Source organism: Poecilia latipinna, unplaced genomic scaffold (assembly GCF_001443285.1).
Source record: "Poecilia latipinna isolate Pla-1442-1.1 unplaced genomic scaffold, P_latipinna-1.0 Scaffold64, whole genome shotgun sequence".
NCBI classification, from domain to species: Eukaryota; Metazoa; Chordata; class Actinopteri; order Cyprinodontiformes; family Poeciliidae; genus Poecilia; species Poecilia latipinna.
In genome coordinates this window covers 558930-581377 of record NW_015112680.1, presented here as the reverse complement: position 1 = coordinate 581377, position 22448 = coordinate 558930, and the positions used below count along the sequence as shown (strand labels likewise).

Here is a 22448-nt window from a genome sequence, read left to right as displayed (position 1 = left end):
TTTGGAACACTTAATAATAAGCATCATAATCTTTTAATATTTTATGAAAAAAAAGTGGGTATTGCTTATTTCAATCTATTTAATTTTGCCATTCAAAATTACTAAAAAACACAATCCCCCCCTCAAAAAATAAATAAATAAAAAATAAAACTGTCTCTAACTGTCCTTGGATGTCCTGCAGCTGAACCACGAAGCTAGAAAAAGATCCATGAGTCTGCACACACACACACCCACGCACACGCACACACACACAAACACACGTCCCAAATACTGTGAGGCACTTTATTGGCGCCCTCTCGTGGACGAAACCTGGTAAAGGTGTTGCCAGATTCAATTTTTCACTTTTCATTCAATAATCTGAGAAAAAAAAAAAAAAAAACAAAAAAAACCTTCAGAATAAATAACACATTTCACTCACATTTTAAATAACTTTATTCTGTAAGAAGCTTTAAACGTGTTCTTTTATGAAATGTTTTTTTTTTTTTTTGTTGTTTGTTTTTTTCTCTCTCTTAGAATAAAATTATTCCTCTGTAATTTGCATTGGGATGCTTTTAAAACAAATACAACAAATCATCTATTTACAAAATCTGTTACCAAATCTATCAGAATTTGTGTGCATATAGGATTCTCCTCCAAACAACTGGAAAATATCACTGTTACTTTAATCACATTGCTTTACTTGGTAGAAAACAGTTTAACAGTTTCGATCAAGTCTCTCCTTTTTTTCTTCAATCCATCTTCACATCGCTCACAAGGTGGGGGTATTTACAGGGGAAGGGGAGAGGAGGACTGGTGTCATGTGATCTGATGCGGAGCCTCCAGCATCTCCATCAGGAAAGTGTCAATGGGCGTGTCCCCGATTAGTTTAAAGAAGAACAGATGCTCCAAACACTTGAGGCCGATGGAGCGCAGAGCTGGCAGGCGCAGCAGCAATTTGGCGAACCTGCAAATGATAAAAAAAAAAAAAAAAAATCTAGTTTCAAAAATTATCTTCAGACATCACCTAAATAGTAATGAGGAAAATAATCCTGCTCTTCAGGCGACAAGCTGTTTGAGACATGCCCATCGAGGGAGGCTACATTCAAGCTCAAATATTGTTCAAATTGTTTAAAATATGCTGTTACCACAAACTATTTTACAGTGATCAATGACATTAAACCACAATACGATGACATGAAGTTTGTAGCTGAAATATAGTAAAATGTAGAAGAGATAGAGTAAAAACTGTTTAAAACAATGTTACAGTTAAATGTATTCACAATATAAGATAAAACCATCAACTGGGAAAGTGGGCACGTCGTCCTCCTGATGGCTTCTATTTAATTGACTGAAACATTTAATGTCTTCTGATTATAATATCCACAGTGCAATAACTGGAACCCATATATTATGGTGTGAGTGCGACATTTCCCACCTGCCAGGCTGGTCGGGGTACTTCTGTTTTGTATACGACTCCAATGACGCGTAGACTTTTTCCCTTAGTGCCTCCACCTCTGATGGGTTTGACAAACCTTTTGCATCTAAAACACAACAATCCAACATATGTTTTAGTCCAGCGCAGTACTGAAAGGTGCAAAATGCCGCTGTATTCGAGTGCGGCCCAGACTGACCTGGGTTGAATAGGACGATGGCTCGCAGGCAGCCCAGCTCTGTCTTATCCATCTGCATGTCTTTCATTTTGGAGACCAACTCTGTGAGGACTCTGCAGTCAAAGATTTTCACGTCAGCAGGATAAAAATGTCTTTTAAAACAAGTGTTCCACAAAAAGACGCAACGTAAATTTTAACTGAGTAGTCTTAGGCCGTTCCTGTGAGACTCTTTGGAGTTTGCATCTTCGATATAAACATTTTAAGCCAGAAAGGCCTCCACAGGGCTTTGACAGATTTTCAGTTTCCATATATTTCCAGACTGAAATTTCAAATGATTTTCTGAAGTACTTTAGAACATTTTGGACTTTTTTAAGCGCAAAAATAATTTACCCTTATTTCTGAAGTACTTTCTGAAGGGTCTCTTACCTGTCGAAGATGGATCCCACTCCTGCACTGTGGGCGCTACTTCTGTGCACGTGTAGACCTGTAGCCAACAGGATGCCGTCTTTAACCGTGACTGAGCGATGCGAGAAAGAGGCAATGAGCAGCTCGTTCCAGCCTGGACAAATAAATAAATGAATGAATAAATAAATAAATAAATAAATAAATAAATAAATAAATAAATAAATAAATAAATAAATAAATAAATAAAGACATATTGACTATATTATGCATTAGATTTTTTAGCAAGATTGGTTGCTTTTGTCTTTTTTCTTTTCTGCGACTCCCTTTATTCATGGCACGTGTGCAAGCTCTCCCACCAGTAGGGGTCAGTGTAGCGGATGCTGCACACTGCACTAGTGGGACTTGGCTAGTGCAGTAAATATTCCAGTTATATTTGCTTTCACTGCTCTATAAAACCAGGTGGGAAAAACATGTCGAGCAAATGTAACAGACTGAAGTAGACAAAATGTATGTATGTGTTTTTAAAAATGTCTTTACTGGTTTCACGTGTTTATTTTTCTGCGCAGCTGAGCCTGAATGAGCGCGCGTACCTGCTCGAAGCAGGATGACCTGGTCGTCCAGAGGGAGCTCAGAGAAGTGTGGGATCCTTTTGGCCCACTCCACCAAGGTGAAGAGCTGCTTGTCTGCTGCCTGGCAGATATTAGTGACGGGGTCGTTGGTCTGGAGAGAAACATGGAGGAAGGAAGCCCACACGACGCAGTTAATACCTGAGCTTGCGAGCTCCTGCATTGTGACTCACAAAGTCACAGTGACCACAGTCAGTGAGCAGGTGTGGGCGTAGCTATGTTTAGCTACTTCGTAAACCAGCAGCTTCCTTTCATGACTCGAGACTCTTGAAATAGTCTTTAATTTGAAAAGAAACTATGCACAATAATTCTTAATAAAACAGCGCCTTGTAAAAGTATCCACATCTTGTTGTTTTTTTGACATTTCGTCACAGTTCAACTGTGATCCGCAACAGTTTATAATGATGGTTAAACACAAAGAGCACCTATTTAGAAAATGGAAGGAAATTGTTTAAAAAATGTACACAGGGCAGACGGGTCAAGGAAAAAGTTGAGGAGAAGTTTTACGCAGATTCAGGTTATGATCCCATATTCCAAGCTTTTCAAACCAGATTCACCTTCCAGCAGGAAAACAGCCATTAATATGCAGCTAGATCTGCAAAGAGTCTCTTTATTCAGTGTGACAGAGTTTGAGTTATTTTGCAAAGACTGACCAACATAATTTTTCTCTAAGTGTGCAAAGTAGGAAGTGATAGCATCAATGCATCTGACCTTTTTTATTCTGTAAGATATTTCAATCGGACTTCGGAGTAAAGATTATGACATCCGTAAGTCTAAATTGGATTTAGTCTCTCAAGCTGCTTAACCTGGCTAACCTTTGATTAACTCATCAAGCAATCTTTTATCAGTGTTTATAGACTCGATTCCCTTCTAAACTCGTTTCAGCTTGGATTGGTCGGGTTCTTTTTGTTTAGCTTCATAATCTGTAATACACGTCGCTTCCTCGCCAGTTTGTTGATCCCTATAGATGGATACAGCACATATTGTGGAAATAGGAGCTTTGTATTAATTAGTCTCTTAGATCCTTACCGAGTTTCCGGGGCTGCCATCGCTGTACGTCTCCGTTTTGGGCTCCACAGCCAGCTCAGCATCCAGGATCTTTTCCACCGGCATGTCGTCGTTGAAACTGCTGGTGGATTCCACCTCGTTCTCGCCACGCTCCTTCCCGCGCTGCCTCTCTTCCTGCACGGCTGCACACACACCCACACCCAAACACGGAGACACACACAAAACATCCATTTAAATTCAAGCTTTTTAAACACAGATATGTGAGCTTATGAAAAAGTGTGTCGAACGACTGACGGTACTTTGAATCAGACAAACTGGCCTCATAATATCCCATGTTCCAGTTTATTGAATATGACTTTTACACTTTGTTGAAGCACCTACTGATTTATTTTTTTAGCACCTAGTCTACTTTGGAGGGAGTTTATCAGCATCCCACATCCTGAAGTGTTAATATTTGACCACTCTGCCTTGGAGACGTCATTCAGATCTGTCAGACAGTGAGGACATCTCCTGTCCACAGCTCTGTTGTGGTGACCCTACAGATCTGCTGTCAGATTTAGTTCTTGATTCTGTCTTGGCAATTTCAAAGCTATTCCAATGATGAAAATGCTTTTTACTTTTTAATTGATTTGAATACACACACTCCTTCCTCACCTTTGGCTTTTCAGCAAATGTTTAAAAGTTTTGGGTGAAAGTTGATCTGTAGTAATTTCGCTACAAGTATGGTTTTGAGTAAATGTCAGGACAATCCTTTTGATAGCTGAGCTTTACTCGGTTTCAACAAATTTACTACAAATGATAACGTGTGTGTATGAGCACAAGAAGACTGAATAGTGGAACTGAATCATGATGTGGGCAAACAAAATGTTGGTTTAAAGATCAGCAGAATAATAGTCAAGTTATTAAGGAAAAAAAAGGTAATAACACAGGATATAGGTCATATTAAAGTTAGAGAATGATGTATTTAAAAAACTCCTGTTTGAACAGGACCCTTTTAAAAGCCTCTGCAGATGGACCTCCAACAATTAAAATTGTGAAGTATGGACTTGTCTTAGTTAAAACCTTGACAACTTCAAGTAAGAGATTATATCAAATCTACGGAGCCTCTAAAAACCCACTTAATCTGCTTTATGTTGTTTCTAACAACAGATATAATTTCCCTAATTGTTGTAAAACTGAAGATCAGTCAGTTTATCTAGGATTTGAGAAAAAAAAGTAAGCTTCAGATCAATAATCAGATATCACCCACACCTGCTGTTTGAACCTGTTAATGTGTCCAAACAGAAAATAAGACTCACAAACGATCAGGACTGTCAAACAAAAACCTGTTTAGTGTGAATTAAAACGATTCTACAGGCTCACCTTCCCTCTTCATGCCCATGGCCAGGCATTTCTGATAGCGGCAGTACTGGCAGCGGTTCCGCTGGCGCTTGTCTATCAGGCACTCTTTGTTGTCTCGACACGTGTAGGTGAGATCTTTACGGACAGTGCGCTTGAAGAAGCCTTTGCAGCCTTCGCAGCTGTACACACCATAGTGCTTTCCTGCGCGACATAAATCCAACCCGTCAGACCTGCTGCTGTTCTGAACCACAAAATCCGTAAATCTTTTGTTTTTGTTGTTTTTTATTTATTTTTTGGGAGAACATCTCAAGGTCTTAGATAATTACAGCGGGAGGAAAAACAGAGCAAAACTTGAGAGGATTCTTGGCAGTGCTTGGGTCCACCCTCAAATGTTACCTGAAGAGCGATCCCCGCAGATAGCACAGATGTGCTTTGACATCCCCCCCGGGCTTGTACATTGGTAGTTGATGTTTCCCAGGGACTGCAGGCCTGGCGGAGGCTTGATGTCCTCCGAACTGCTAACACTGTTCATTGAGTTCATCTGAGGATGGCAGGAAGACAGAGGATAAAACAAAGAGTTGAGGCTGGGTTGGCTGGAGCTGCGCAAAACAGAGCACAGGAGGAAGTACAGAGGAAGCGAAAGGAGTTCAGCAGTCTCATGACAGTATCTCCCTTCCCCTTTCTGTTTTTTTTTTCTGCCTTCTGCTAGATCACTTTTTTTTTTTCCTCTCCCCACCCACACACTTTATTGTGAAAGTGTCTCAGCAAACGATCACATGCTTGGTCAGAGGGAGGGGCTGAATCCGCTTTCTGAGACTTGTCATACAAGTTTTTTTTTTTTTTTTTTTTTTTTTGAGCATGGGTACTTGAAGGAGGTGTAGGAGAGGGGAATACACATGGGTGCTGCAGTACTCAAAAACAACAGCAGAGGGCACTCAGACAGAATTTCCTTTTTTAAAGCTATTTAAATATACTGTGTCCACTACAGTCAGAAATGGTCTTCACTAGTTTTCCCCCCAAAATTTACATTTGAACTGATGTACGTTTCTGTAAAATAAAAGTATTTTCTGCCTGACAGATTTCTTTGGTTTCTGCTTTAAGCTACACTTGCTGGTTTCAGATTATCGAACAGACGCTTGATAAAACCAATAAAATAACCTGTGTAAATACACAACGCAGGTTGCAGATGATAAGCTAACATATTAAGAGACATGAAACTACCCACACCATTCCAAAGCTATGTGTGAAACATATTTCTGTTTAAATAGAGAAACTGGTTGTGCCACTCAACTCCTGCCTTCCGGTGTTTACTGTTACTGCCAACAAGTCTTTAGTGGATTTTCAGGCACTTCTTCTTTGTGGAACGGGTGTTTTGTTTTCCCGCCACATCAGAGGGATTTCAAGAACGAGCAGCCTGTTTAAGGTCCATGTCACAACATCTACCAGAATTAAGTATAGACTTTGACTAGGTCATTTCAAGGCCTTCTTTTTGAGTTAGACTATTTTCTGCTGAATAGCCTAAGTGTGCGTATCCTTAAGATCAGAACAACAGTCTCCTTCAGGGTTTTCTGATAGCAATCTGAATTCATAGTTTTCATTTAATTGAGAAATGCATTTCTATGCCAAATATGCCAGATGTTTAAAATGTTTTACTTTTGTTTTGCTAGTGCATAGATATATTTTTTAAGTCTCATGTTGGTGATTTTCACCCTGAAACTCTCCTATGGAAGTCATTTTTGCCCCATCACTTTCTTATTGTTGAATCGAGTACCCAGGCCGTAGATGAGGCGGTTGAGGCCTGCAGTGCTTGAGATGTTGAGATTGCTTCTTTTGTGATAAATCATCAAGGTATTATGCAAAACTATAAAAGCGAAACCAAAGCCATTTGTGGGTCCCTTAATGCCGGCTACTACAACGTGGCCCGTATTTACCCAAAACTCTGCCTTGGAGCTGCAGGCCCCAGCCGAGCTGCAGCACCAGTGAGCACCACTTTCTTTTGAGCTGTTTTTTTTTTTTTTTTTATAAACCCAGGATTTTTACAACAAATTAAGGTAACATAGTTACTTGCTTGTGGGGGGAAAAAATGGCAGTATGTGTTTTGATAATTTTGTTCAACTTCTTTATGTATATACTCGGGTTATCTTTGTCTGACAATAAATGTTGCTCTGTGATCTGTACTTAAAAAAAGCAAAAAAAACAGGCATCTGTATAGGGGCAGATACTTTTGTCGCAGCACTGTCAGTGACAAGTCCAGCTCCAGGTTGTTACATCATGGTGTGCAATAGCAAACTTAAACTTCAACGAGGTTAACAAGGACATCAATCCACGAGAAATGGAAGTTTTTACGTAATCACTTTCAAGACCGTGAAAGCTTTCGACTCCTGCATATTTTCAGCCTCTTATCGACATCCTGCCCTTTGACCTTGAGCCGTCGGCAGCAACCCTGCAGAATGCACATTTGTCTCCCGTACTCACGTTTGTCAACGTGCAAACATCTGCAAAACAACTGGAGAGAGGCATGCCTCTGACCTATATATTTAGCTGAGAATGACATATGGATAATCCCCCTGTCCAAAGTCACCTCTAGCTCTTCCTATCACTTATTTACAACATGCACTCTGCAGATCCTCTGATGGCCAACTGGGCCTGGGTATTTCAGACCTCTAAAGGTTACCAGAGGTTTTCCTTCATGTTAGTTCTCCCTTATGTTCTCAGAGAGCGCTGGTTTTCCATGCATCTGTCACCCTCTCTCAGCGCGAGTGGCCCCGGAGGCGGATAGTCATACTTAAATGAAACATCATCTCCTCCGTACTCGCTCATCGGTGAGTCAGTGGTGAACTGCGATTCTTCTTTAGCATGCAATGGTGTTGTCACAAATAATTAATATCACAAAGACTAAAAAAGTAAACCTTTTCAGCGGTGTTGTGCAGACAGGATGCTGCTTTAAAAAAAAACAAAAAAAAACAGTAAACCACTACATATAAGGACTACAAGCTCTTAGTATGGATTATTGATGGATCATATATTCTTTATTCAACACAAGAGCACATTGCTTCATTTAGGCTAGGTTTATATGGGCTTTAAAGGGGGGCAGACTCCACTATGACCTGTGAATCAAGCACTTTCAAAAGTCTGAGAAATGAGAAATCATTTTGACAAGAAGATAAAGCAATTTAAACCAATTTCAAGCAAGTTGGAAAGAAATTTCACATTTTTTGTGGAAATTTCTGCTCTCATCAGAATTAGTATGGGGGGGGAAAAAAAGGGGATCGCTTCCAAATTTGTCAACTTCACCACAAATGATGAGCCAGATGAATTTGGGTCACATCTTGGGGTTCTAACTGGACAAAGATGTTAAATAAACATCACAACATGTTTTGCACTGTGTCAAGTAGGACAACATTAGCCTTCTGGAATGACTCCGACCTCAATCCTTTTTAACCAGTTTGGCCCAGAAGCTGGGTCATTGCTGGGTACCCATTCAGATCAAATGACCTCTACTGATTCTAACAAGAAGAGACCTGAGATTGTGGCTGAATTCATGCAGGAAATGTGGTTACTCTGCGTCTTGCTATAGCCAAATATTTATTACCAAATATTTAAAGGTTACTGAGCCCTGAGCTAAATAACTGGAAGCTTACAATAATAATAATAATAAAAAAAAAATCAATTCATGTCAATTGATTCTGACCCAAAACACAGTTCCTCACTAAACTAAACATACAGTGAGGTAAAGAAAAAGAAAAAACACCGTTGATATCAATAAATAAATTAATCTTTGACAGTTTTTGCTTAGAAAGAACTAACAATTGATGAGTTAATTTAGAAAACCATTGACCTGAATTGTTAATGAAATCAACCATCAGTTGCACTCTTTTAAATACAAATAAACATGGAACCAACTCATCCTTAAAAATTAAAGCCAGTAAAGGATTTTAAGAGCCAGTAACTAGTATGTTCTGTAAAAAAAAAAAAAAAAAATGTCCGTATCAGCAGTGACCCATTTATAGAGAAGAAATGATTCATGAAAACTTTTAACACCCTCTATGAGCAATATTAAAACCAAGATAGAGACGGGGTTATCTGAGGTTATGCACTTCCACACCAATACTTAGTTTTTGCCCGTGCCTTTGGAAATAAAAATGTAAAAAGTGACCTGACAGTATGAGCATTCTTGCCCCTTTGCTTTTGGCAAACAGAGAAAAAGAAACTGTGCCATCAAACACCCACATCTACCCAGACTGTCGCTGTAGGCTGGATCCATACCACGACTGAAGTAGTTTATAACGCTGATTGCTGCTTCCTGCAGCAAGGACCTCAGTTCAGCCACTGCCATGTGATCATGTGTATTCACAGCTGATTCCTTATGGGGCTGTCCTTCATTCATTCAGTAGTGGAAAACAATAAAGAGGAAAGACAATTATGGATTTAACAAAAAGAATTCAGAAAAGTATGACATCCATTTGTATTCAGCCTGCTTTAACTTCCTTCCAGACTGAATCTGTGTTTCATAATCCCTGTACAAATGCAGACGTTCAGTGACGCCTCCGGAGTTCTGGCCTTGACGAATAAATGACAAGAAAGTCATAGGTCAAGTTTGCATGTATAGAGGACACAGCAAATGTGGAAAAAAAACAATCTGCTCTGGTCAGATGAGTCCAAACCGAATCTTTTAGCCTGCATAAAAAAAGGCTTTCAAATGCAGAAAACTAACACTAAACAATCCCCGACATGAAACACGGTGAAAGTAGCATCATGTTGTTGGGATGCTGTTAGTCACAGCAGGTCAGAGTTGATGGAAAACTGGATGGACCAGAATCCCATAAGAAAGGCAGCAGGAAGCTGCAAAGTATTAAAAACTGGGGCAAAGGTTTACCTTTCAGCAGGACAATGACTCGAAACGTACGGACAGATTTAAATTATGTTTTAGATTAAAAGGTGTTTTAGATTAAAACGTCCACCGCTCAGATCAGACGACGGTGGACCAAATGTCCACCGTCTGATCTGAGCTACTTTGCATAGTTCAGTCCTGTTCACTTCCAATTATTTTGCTGTTGTAATTGTACAAACAAATGGTTCTACAAAGTATAGAATCAGTACACAAAACAGTAAAGTTTCTGATTCTAACATAAAAAAATGTATGAAAGTTCATACATTACCATGTACCATATATATGTTCTTTATCCATATATATGGATAAAGAACAGAGGAAAGCCGTTGTGGTGGATGTAGCAATACCAAGTGACCACAACATCAGGAAAAAGGAGCATGAGAAACTGGAGAAATACCAGGGCCTCAGAGAGGAACTGGAGAAGGCCTGGAAGGTGAAGACCACAGTGGTGCCTGTGGTCATCGGGGCCCTCGGGGCAGTCACCCCCAAACTGGAGCAGTGGCTACAACAGATCCCAGGAACAACATCAGACATCTCAGTCCAGAAATGTGCAGTTCTAGGCACAGCCAAGATACTGGAGGAGAACCCTCAAGCTCCCAGGCCTCTGGTAGAGGACCCGAGCTCAGAGGATGAAAAAGAGGTGTCAGGTTTTTCTCTGCAGGTATAGCGGGACTGCCCCTCTGCATCACAGCAGTACTTCACAACTCAGATGACCTTTAGGGCAAGAAGTTTAAAGGTCAACAGAAAGGTTAAGGAGAAAGAGGAGGGCCTAAGTGAGCTAGTGGACAGACCCATACATCAGGCTCTGATCTGCTCTAAGATATTCCACAAATGAGAGACACATGATCAAGAGTTAAGCATGTCAAGTTCTCCAAGTACTTTGTTTTCAGACTAAAAATGTTGTAAAGTAGAAAGTGTAACTTTAAACAGCTTGAAGGGCAGAAAAATAAAACACATATTAGAACCTTTCAAACATATATATATGCTACTTCTTGAGAAATCTCAGTCTCTAGCTTACATCCACACATTTCTCACCTGTGGACTGCTGATTGGTCCAAAGTTCATGTTGGGAGTAGACTGGAGGGGTATGGAGGGTGATCCCAGAGACGACGTGATGACGGGATAAGGCGATGCCAGGCCGTTCATCGGCGAGCCCAGGGTGGACATGGGGGACGGTAGGGGCCTGGAGCTGCTGATGACTGAAGGATGTCCCACCATGCCAGCCATGGAAGGGGGATGCGCGTGGCCTGCATTCATTGGCCCTGCCGAGTCTGGATAAGACAAGAGTGTAGTGAGTGACTGAGCAACCTGCTTAACTCCACAAACTTTGACCTCATGAATTACTTATTGAACCGAATGCGCTGTGTTAATCATAACTCAATCACACTGCAGTTTCCTTCCAAATGATGAATCAAAGTCTAATATTTACACATAGTTTATAGCCCATTAAGGATTCCGCCGACTCACGGGGAAAATATCTCTCTTCTGGGCTGCTAAACGATCCACCAGCTTATCTGTCATCTGGTTGAACAGTTGGCTTTCTGCAGGTTTATGATAGTCTTTAAAAGGAAAAGATTTAACAGACTTACAACCAAAAACATTAAGCTGACAGATACTAAAAACACTGATCCCAGTTGTGAAAACAGTACCTCGTTGCCATGGAAAGTAAGAATAATAATAACTAGCATCCAAAACCAGTAGAATATGTCCAAAAGATCAACACCTCAAAAAAAAAACAAAATATATATATATATAAACAAAAGACTACAAAGAAAATAAATTCAAACTAACATAACAAAGCTACTCCAACTTGCTGCCACCATGAGCAGCGCAATTACAGAACACTCCAGTCCTCAAGAGCAGGGGTCCTACAACTTTCAATGTGTTCCAGGGTTCATACGCCTGAATCAAAGGACTGAATTACCTCCTTATGCACTCAAGAGTCCTGATAATGACCCAATTATGTGACTCAGGCATGTTGACACAAAGACACACATCTAAAAGCTGCGGGACGCCGGCCCTCAGGTAGTTTGACATCTGTGCTTTAGAACATTCGCTGTTTAACCTACAGACAGATTTTCAAAGTAAATCTTAAAGTGATTACATTATTGCAGGGCTTAATGATATCAGCAAAAATATGTCTTTATAATTGTATCACTGAAAATTGTTCTGATAATTTCTTTATCATTGCACAATGTCCTTTCTAAACTAAGCCTGTTCAATTGGATGATATATATAATTGACATGAAATTTTCAATGTGTTATCCTACTAAAAAAAATGATTCCATGCTGTCTCCTGCCAATGTTACGTTGCCGTGGCGATTGGGATGTACACACTGGGGCTCAAAATCAATATGTCACTTGACATATTGAGCTCTCCTTTCTGATTATGAAGAAAGAAAATAAACCTTAAAAAATAAGTAATATTGCCAAGTATTAGTTTAAACATTAGTCAATCAGCAGGCTATCATGTGAATGAGCTCATCTCATCTCATTTCAACATTCTTGGTCCAGCTATGTTAAGTTTTCTCTGGGTCACAATTTGACACCTAAATATTATTATTCGTAACCCTGACAAAAACGTCCACACAAAAGTTTTAAAATATGTAAAATTGTATTACTTATTTTTTACTTGTTTTTTTTTCATTAAAAAAATCAAACTGTTAATGTGAAAACATTTATTCTATAAGGATTTTTTTTTTAAACAGCACTCTTCCCTATTACCAAACTACCAGAAAAACTACAATAATAAAAAAAATCAACTTTCTAAAAACCCTTCACATTAAGTGTCTTATTTAAATATTTCATGCTCAAATAATACATTTACCAACAAAGTTGCTTATGTTAGTGTAATGAGCATAAATGCTGATATCATTAGGTTTGTTCATACCTAATATGTATAATTCCCAGACACTTACACGGCTATTTCCAAGTTTATCTGTAAATTAATGTAACACTATGTAATAAAGGATTAATTCATTTTAGGGGTGTTTTCCACATCTGTATCAGATGTGCCGATAAATGTGCAGGGCGCCGCATGTCCGTTTGACTCGGGTATTCTAAACAACTTCTGTGATTAGCTGAAAAAACGAAATGTTCTAGCTCAAGACAGATGATTAACACACATAGTCTTTGATGACAATGCTGCAAATTCAGTGATTGACTACAAAGATCCTCAAATAAATTGTGGCTGTAAGGGGGGAAAAAAAGATTAAAGCCAGCTGAGATCATGCTAACGAAAGAAGCCATGTGTTTCTGCGCTATCAGTGTTCGCTGTGTATGGCTATACTGTTGGAAGCCCACCTGATTTCGGTCACAGGGCGCTGACTTTGCCTTGCATCCAGTGATGTAAACTGACAGGCTGGCATTTACACAGATGACCTACTTAGAAAAGCTGTCAGTCAGCTGGTTAACAGGGCATACAGTGTAATTTCATGCATGTGTCGTAGCTGAGAGCCACACAACTTTCACCAAATAACAATGTACTTGTAAAATATGTACGACTGCGTACCACACACACAAAACCACACTCTGGCCACAGGCTATCCCAATGCAGCAACAACAATCTAGGCTGATGTTGTTGACTCAGAAAAAAAAAAAAAGAAGAAAACCGAGTTGCCTTAAGCAAAATGTTACTGATGAACAATGACATGTCTATTGTAAGCATGTAAACATTTGGATCAGACTGCATAAGCTGCTGCCTTTGTGTCAGTGCCTTCTCCCACCAAACACACTGACACACACACACACACTCAGTGTGATAATGGGCGCAGTGCCAAAGGTCGTATTTAAATGTCAGATTCTCGTGTCTTGTGTGTTAGGAAGTGGGAGTGTGATAGCAAAAAAAACACAATCAACAGCATCTCGGACTTGAATTCTGCGACAATCTTTGTTTTGTTCTGCAGCGCCGTTACAAGTAGGCATGCTGAGTCAAAATACAACAAATGTTCTAAAAGTGAGACAGTATCTTATCTGACATGGAGAAGATCTGCTCTTTGCAAAGAAACTCCAACTCTTCAGATCTCCATCCTCTGTGTTTCATTTATCAAAGATGTCGCTGCAGTTGTGGAAAGCAAGAAATACGCAGCGAGATTATCTAGACCTTTGGTTCTTGACAACATAAATTATTCACAAAATTACTGAGAGAATAAGAGGTGTTGTTCATAAGAGGTTAAAGCAGAAGCAGTTTCCACAATTTAATAATTCATCGTGTCATGTTCCTTGGGTGTTTTGATCTTTATGTTTGAAAATTTTCTAGTGGTCTTGCCATATTTAAGTAATCTCTCTGTGTTTGTTGTTGTTGTTGTTAAGGTGCTGCCACAGTAGTTCATTCCTTTGGATTTAATTTACCAATTTATTCTTCAGATATGTTTCTTGTGCATGTAAATATATATTTTCTTATACATTTTTGTCAGGCGTTTTCTCTTTTTGGTTTCTAGAGCCTTGAGTCTTTGTTCAGTTTGCTCTCCTTGCCACAGCTGTACCATATCTTCCTGAAATAGTTTATCTGGCTCTCTTTACTGCCTCAATATAAGTTGTTGATTTTTCATTGTCCTGTACTTGAGCCTTCCGTTTATACGCCTGCTATTTTTGTCCTCGCTCCAGGTCCCGTTCAAAAAACCTGTAAGTTTCTTTTTTTATTATAAACGTTAAAAATGCCCCATTTGAGAAACAGCCTGTGCCTTGACTCACACTAACTAAACTTGACACTTAAACGGTTTCCGACCTTGACTTGAGTCATTGGCAGTTACTTACCTGTATAAATTTTACGTGGTTGGAAAGCTATTATTCTTTTTCCAACGTTTTGCGCCATTGCCATTTTATTTGATCTGGAGGGAATGCAAGCACAAAAACAGACTCTAAGAAGTTTTTCTTGCCCAGAGGCAGCAGTTGTTCCAGACACTCAATTCTAAATGACTTTAATTTGTCCAATTCTGAGAAAAAACAAACCTTTAAAACTGTTCTTTTTTTTTTTAAATGACAATTTTTTTATTTTTTTTATTTTTTTAGTGTTTTCCCAATGTTGTGACTTCAGGTTCTTAGTATTTTGAAAGCCACCAATGGAACAAATTGCTTGTTATTTTGCAAAGATTTTGAAATCCTGTCCTAATACTTAACCTCTGGCAGCAATACAGGCCCCATCAGTTTTTTTTTTTTCCTTTTTTCCCACTTTATTTTTCAGACAATAACATCATTTTAAAGGAAACGGAAAGTCCTAGTAATGTGAGGAGGGTCATAATGTTTGCCTGCTGCCTCCCTGGCTGGATGTAGCATTTTTTTTTTGTACAGACACTTAATGAACACAGCTGGCCATTCAGTCCCTCTCTGTTTGCCGAGCTACAGGTATTGCACAACTTCCTGTTTAGGACTGAGACTATGGCCTCCACCCCTATTATACTTATTCACTTTCTCTAACCCTACAATCAATGATCCCTTGCAGATAAAAATGCAGAAGTCCCTCTTCTTCTAACCCCAGAAAAAAGACTGGATGAAAAAGAGTTCTAGAAAACATGTTGAGCATTAAAGTAAAATTTTAAAGAAAAATATAATGATACCTAGATTTCAATTTAACAATAGTGGGAGTGTTCCCTCACTTTGGAGTGCATGTGGAGCCAGTCAACAAGATTACATAATAGATGACCACTGTACAGCATGTACTGTGTCTGATTCTGTGCACTGACCTCTCTCTTTATGTGCATGACAGATTCCCCTCGGGTTCACAAACATCTTGTCTGGTAAGCAGACAATATGACAAAAGGGCAGCAGTCACAACAAACATTTGGAAAACATAGCAGAGCAATTACAACAGTCCCTGATAAAAATGTATGTGTGTATATATATATATATATATATATATATATATATATATATATACACACACACACACACACACACAGGAAGTTTTGAAGAGGGCTGTCTGTCTCAGTTCCAGTTGTTTTAACTATTGCTCTGACTAAATATGGGCAACTATAAGTAAGAAAACATTTTCCGGTCTTCACATTGACTTGCGAAGAGAGGGACGGCATCTGTGATTTAGCAAGAAAAAAAAACAGTTTCTTATTATTGCATATTTATTTTTACTGAATAAATGCTTGATCAACTTTCTTTGTCACATATAAGGAACTGCAACTCTAAAAGTGCAGTGACAGTTTTCAGAGAAAAGGACTTTGTGAAGGAGGTCCTGGGAACTCTTAGACTTTTCCCGTATGATTACACTTATTATTAGGAACACGAGCTGTCACTAGTAATATCCCAGCTTATAATAGCTTATAATATCCCAATAACAATCTCATGCCTCTTAAATGAACCTAAAAATGCAGAGCTGCTAAAATCTTGGATACCTCACTACAATCCGTTTTACATGGTGAAATAATTAAAGGCATACACGTTTTTGAGCAAACACTAAAATAAAAGTGACATACTGTGATTCTATTAATTCACTGCTAATTTCTGCGCCTGCTAACCCAGGCACAAAGGCTCCTTTTGTCATTTTCATCAGCACGTCGGTGTGATGTGTGAAGGTCACTTTAACAGAGTTGCTAAGCTGTTAATGTAATGTTTACAAAGAGGAAGATGTCAACGCATGAAAAGAGGAAACAACCCTGCTTTACTTTAGGTCAAGCATTTTAAAGACTTTCACTGGTAAACTGAGTTTATACTCTAAGTTCAAAAACAGACACAGTTGTACACAATAGATTCTTGTTGTATCATGCAAAAAAAATTTAATGCCTGACTTTTAAAGCTTAAAACAACACATCTAAAAAGGATACATAGAAATATAGCAGCATTTTTAAAGTAAACCCACTAAAAACATCTTACAATAGTATTTTTCTCGGACTATTTTAGGTGGACCTTTCCTCTTCATTTCACCCAGAAACTTGTTTGGAAAGTCACAAAAGAAATGGAGACCTATTGTTTAAGAGACTGGCAGAGTGCCACCCATCCTTCCTTCTAATTTAAAAGTCATACTAAAACTACCAATGGCTGATTGGATGTGGCTGGTTTATTATCAGTACGTTTCCTCTACAGAGAGCCAGTAAATATGTGTGTGAAATGTGTGAAATAGTTGTATTTTTACCTCAAAGTTATCACACCAAGAAAAACACAAAGAGGACTTTGCCTATTACCTATTTCCTCAGCTGATTCCTAACTCTGATGAACCACACTTAGACATATTTAGGAATGCCCACTTACTGTGCCAATGGTTTTCAGACACTGAGCAGTGAAATACTTGTCAAAACACGTCAGCAAGAACTTGCTTCTGTTTGCTGCTGCAGTACATTGCAACACAAGATCCACACTTCATACACATAAACCACGGTTCCAAACTCAAACCTTCCAGCAGTCATGAGCTACTCACCCAGGGGAACCAAAACACACGGGTGACCAGCTGGCAGGACGCCCGAAGGGGAATGACTAGAGAGGTGAGCGTGCTTTGAAAGGTGAAGGTGTGTATGTATCAGAGTGTGTGAGGACGAAGGGCCAACAAGGCCATTCAATGAAGCATACATTTCCCCACTGCCACTCAAAAGGGCTTATCCTGGAATAACCTGCATTGTGACTCTTCCATAAGTACAGATGTACGTCCTCATCAAGAAAGTCGGATGTTAAATCTAACTTGATTTAAATCTTGTCAGAAGTTAGCAGTCGAGCAATTTCAAATGTAAAATGTGTAGTTTTATGAAAACCTGACAGAAAATTGTAAGCATTTTACACAGATTGAGAAATAATCGGTCTCTATTACACAAAATAAACCTCTTTATAACAAGTTTCCGAACATTAATAAAGGCGTCCAATGAAAAACAGCATGACACGAAATCAAGCCACATAGTTTCCTGTCTTTCTCTGTGTACAAAATCTGCCCTGCTCCAGCATCTATCTGAGAGCAAACAGACAGACAGAGCAGAGAGGGGCACCTTTGACCACTGGTGTCGCCAGTCAAAGGTCACCTGTTGCCAAACTCCCGAACCAAGTTCTCGAGAGTTCTCTACCTGCAGGGTTCCCGTCACACAGATCGTTCCCAGAAGCGACTGTAGCAGAGGAGCATGCAACTCACAAACGAAATCAGCAACCAATAATGACAGCTGGATCTGACGAGGAGATGTGCGACTTTTATGATAAGCCGCGGTGGCTCTGAGCAGCAAATGCAACAAACACGGGCCAGTTTTTTCTACTAGTCAAGTATAAGTTTAAGACTAGTAATCAATTTAACAGGGAATGCTGCAGACTTCTGTAAACTTTAGCATAAACAATATCAGATAATCTTGTTCCCTGTTCGAAAATTACTTTAACACCAATCATTAACAAAATAGTGTTGGATAATGGCCACTAAGTCTTACACCAATCTGGTAATCAACGGGTTTAGATACACATCATAGACCATAAACCCTTTAACTCCCACTCTGCTAATTACTGGGTTGGAACTTGCTGGAGTGATCCACTGTGCGGTAACTCAATAAGGCCATAGCCCCCAAACTAATAATATCTCCTGTCTGGAGAGTTGGGAGGGAGGTAGGGGGAGAGGAGCAGCAAATCTATGCCTGAACAGCAACACAAGTCCTAAAGTCTGAGAGATTAGCCCTAACAAAGACAAATAATCCTCAGCATGTGCATCAGTTTGTTTAATAAATATCTTGCAAGTATCTGCATTTAGTGACTGTGTGCGTGTGTGTCCGCGAGTTTCTGAAAAATGGGGGTCTGTAGTTGACAGTGCTGCAGCCAAAAGAACAGAGAACTTCCTAAAGTAATCAAACGGATAGCCTGCGGAGCTCATTACATGGAGTGGGCTTGTAATTAAGAAACAACCTCCCTGAGAATCCACCCGCATTGTGCTCATGTGCACAGCCTGCGCGCGTGTAGATTACAACTTTGTAAAGTCCTCCGCATCCATCAACACAACTAAGCCACACTTCAACCATTCATTTTATTTTTCTGCCTAAATGGGGTTGATGTTTGATCAATTGTGTCACTAAATCCTCTTATCCCGTAGTAAGTATCTGCAGCTCAGCAGGCCAGCTGTCAAGAAGGTGGGAGGCCCTGGGAGGAGGGAAGGGGGGCGAGGAGTGGAAGAGAGCCAGAGAGGAAGGGAAGCAACGGGTTGGTGAGACGGACGGATGTAGAGGGTGATGGAAGGATGGGGGAGGGATCTGTCCTACTTCCCGTCCACAACACCACACAAACTTCAAATCTCTTTGGTGGGAACGTAAAATCGTCAACTGATTAGAGCCTGTGTGTATTATTATAAACAGATGTGTTATCAGGAGTAAAAAAAAAAAAAAGTACTGGAAAGAAAAACAAATGCAGATCCACTGATCAGTCTTTTTTGACAGGTTTTTTTTTTTGTAAGTGTACAGTAATTTTTTTTTATGTTTTAAATTTATAGTATACAGTCTCTACAGGCTAAGGACAGACAAGTCATCTGATGATGGGCCTGATTGGCTCATCTCAAAAAGGCGAAAGTGCGTCATAAATCTAGCTGCTTTTATTTAAAGAAGAAAAGTACCAATATTCCAGCGATGAAAATTACAGTTAGAAAATTAATGTGCAACATGTTTGTGACTGATTTGTGTTTTTCAAGACAGGAAATATTTGCAAACTGCCAAGTGTCTCAAATCAAAGCATAAATTAAGACAACAATGTATATGCCTTCCAGTTAACTGACAGGCAGTGCACAGCAGCAGGTGTGGAAAGGGCCTCACCAGGTTAATCTATGCTGCAACTAAAGAAAACAAATATATCTTGCTATGTCTTTGCAACATTAACCAGCCCAGGTCTGACTGATAGAGGGGAGAAAATGATGATGTTTTCTGTTGTTGCATAAACAGTGAAATGTCTAATTTTGCCTTAAGGACTCCTGAGTCACTGACAGATTTCTTTTCTAATGGGATGAAGCTCTTTTTGCTTGCTACCATGCACAGAACATATAGAAATGTGATTTGTTTTTGTTTTTTGTCTTTTTTTTTTCCCCCGATAAAGTCAGACGGCTGTGAAAACACAAGAAATTGAGATGGTGAACTTCTCTGACCCCACAATGTGCCCTCTGGTGAACTCAAACAAATATTCTTAAAGTCTCACACCGAGTTTCAGCAATATTTAAGATTTGACATAAATATTTCATTGCGTCTATATGAAGCACATTTCAAACTGTGTTTGTTCCTCTCTACATTTTGCGTCATCACACGCACCAAAGCCTTCCAGAGGGAAACGCGTTACACAGAAGCAGAAGCGGCATATCGATTGCGAGGCCAGGGCTGAGACAAGGACAAGATAAAGATTGTTTTGCAAGTGATAAAACAGTTTGAAGCTTAAACAAAACAAAACAAAAAAAGCTAACAGAGAACAGGCTGACCAAGCAGTCCAGGAAAGCAAACAAGCAGCCGTACTAAAAGGGCTCAATGCAAATCAAAGCATCCGCCCTCGTGGCTCTGCCTGATGAGGTAACTTCAATTAGTTCCTGGAAGTAGTCGTCCCCTGTTACACAGGAGGACCATGAAAAGGTGAACACAAGCTCACGCTGTGACACAGCACGTCTGAATAAGGGCAGCCTGACTGTGGACATCCCAAGCAGCTGCGATAGATGAAAGATCACTGAATAATTGAAGAAAAAAGTAAACCTTCCTTAAAATGCTCCTATGGAACACAGTGAAAATGCAGCGACAGGCGACTCACGCAGCTTATTTAAAATCACGCCGCTGAGCCTTCAAATCTGGTCTGGAAAATACAATACTTGCCTTTATTACAGTGAGAAACCCAGTGAGAAGCAGGTTTAAACAACAGATGCAATAGCTGCAGACAAGCGTTGAGCAATGATGCAAAGAAGTTTAAGTTAAGTCTCATTTTGTTAAAACCCAGACAGTAAAACATGCACTAATTATTTTGTAAGGTACAATGAAAAATAAGCTTAGACTGAAGTACAATTTAACCATAAGACTGAGAGGCACAACCAAAGCAATCTCTGTGACGCTGCACTGAGGCACAGCTGTGCTTTAAGATAAACGCTGAAGTCAGACATACTTATGGTTTTAGAGGATATAATCCCTACAGTCATCAGCTTAAACAGAGTGACAGACAGAAACATAGAAAACTGCAGATTTAGTTGTGCTTCGTTTGGACATTTGAAATACTGCCAGGAAGTAAAAAAAAAAAAAAATCATGACACGTGAAAAACAACACCAAAAAAAAAAAGAAAATCCACACCAATTAGGCATTGTGAATGCAAAAGAAATACAGAGTGTCAATAATTTTGAGAACATTTGAGTTAAAAACAGTAAGTATGCATACTTAAGATGTCAAGGCATTTTTACGTTATCACTTTCTGGAGTTCAAAATAACCGATACTGAGTTGCAGTTTTACAAATTAAAGCTCTTTTCATGTCTCGGGCTTTTCTTGATTGCTTCTGAGCAGCAGTTGCAAAATGCAAAATGCAAAAACAAAAACAAAAAAAAGATAGGTATTAAAATATTTGGTTTTAACTTTAAATACTGTGATGTTGTGGTGTTTTATTCAAGGCTGTCATACTGGTAAAATCTCACATTGTCTCAAGTTTCATCGTCAGTTAGTGTGACTGAAATTAAGAAGATGTGTCCAAATGTTTGGGTGTGACTGCAAAATAAATCAGAGAAACATGTGAGCCTGAAAGCAAAGCTCTTGATTCACGAGCGTCTATCTATCACCTACAATCATGAGATGTGGATCAGGACCGAAAGAAGGAGACTCCAAATACAAGCAGGAATTTCAACGTTGATCCTTTGGATTGAAAGAAAGTCAGGTGACATGGTTCGTGGTTGTCCTTTGAAGATTTTCTGGCAGTGTCCCACTGTGAAGAAATGCGCCTTGCAGACAAAGTACTTGTTGAAGAACTATAGCTCTATTCTGACCCGAAAACTCCTTATGATCCCTCAGAATGTGCTACATGAAGTATCATCTGTTACATCTACAATTTAATCTTTAATGAAAGACAATGGATGGACAGATGAATAAATGAATGTAATCTCTTTTCTCATACTAATTACCCAAATTTGAAAGTTGAACTGACATGGTGTAGGGCAACGCAGACATAAACCTCTCCAGATTCAGTTTCCACTGGTTAGATAAACAAAACAGAAGAAGTATGAATGTAACTGTAAAGTATTTTTATTGTTAAAAAAAATGAAAACACTGCAGAAAACATCTGTGTCTAACAGGTACAGTGTGCATTTAAGCCAAACATAATCCTCAACTTTCAGAATAATGTGGATTTAAATCTCTGTCGAATGTCCAGATGTGCTCTCGGCAGAGAGGAGACCGGAGCAATCTGCCCTCCCGCAGTCAACAAGGACGCACTTAACGCTCAAGACTCCGCTGAACACCCTTGTGTTTACACTTTTAGCTGGAGTGATGCGCCTCTCAAAGGACACTTGAGAGTACAATAGCTCTCCGTTATCTGCTCTACTCACAGATATAATCACACATGCTCATAAACAGGGCGGCGCGTCCCAGTGAGTCGACTCGGACACATCCCGCCCTAATCTCAGGAAATATGCGCAGCGACGCTCACGCACCGATAGACGGACACAGGGTGACGGACAGCATAGGCAAACCACGATGGA

General features: G+C 39.5%; 1 protein-coding gene across 5 annotated transcripts in view; it reads right to left on the bottom strand.

Annotated features, from left to right (window-relative positions):
* Positions 1 to 414: 414 nt before the first annotated feature.
* Positions 415 to 22448, bottom strand: part of rxrgb (retinoid X receptor, gamma b) — a 28801-nt gene continuing 6767 nt past the window's right edge. For 3 of the 5 annotated variants that reach the window (XM_015059120.1, XM_015059144.1, XM_015059136.1), the window contains 9 exons: positions 10896 to 11131; positions 5366 to 5510; positions 4991 to 5170; positions 3650 to 3828; positions 2585 to 2714; positions 2016 to 2148; positions 1611 to 1702; positions 1415 to 1520; positions 415 to 943 (listed from right to left, as the gene is read on the bottom strand). In XM_015059120.1, the coding sequence (XP_014914606.1) occupies positions 796 to 943; positions 1415 to 1520; positions 1611 to 1702; positions 2016 to 2148; positions 2585 to 2714; positions 3650 to 3828; positions 4991 to 5170; positions 5366 to 5510; positions 10896 to 11131 (1349 nt within the window). In that variant the 3' untranslated portion in view covers positions 415 to 795. Of the gene's footprint in view, positions 944 to 1414; positions 1521 to 1610; positions 1703 to 2015; positions 2149 to 2584; positions 2715 to 3649; positions 3829 to 4990; positions 5171 to 5365; positions 5511 to 10895; positions 11132 to 21533; positions 21559 to 22448 lie in introns of those variants that run through there. The other 2 variants (XM_015059150.1, XM_015059129.1) reach the window with 2 other exon arrangements.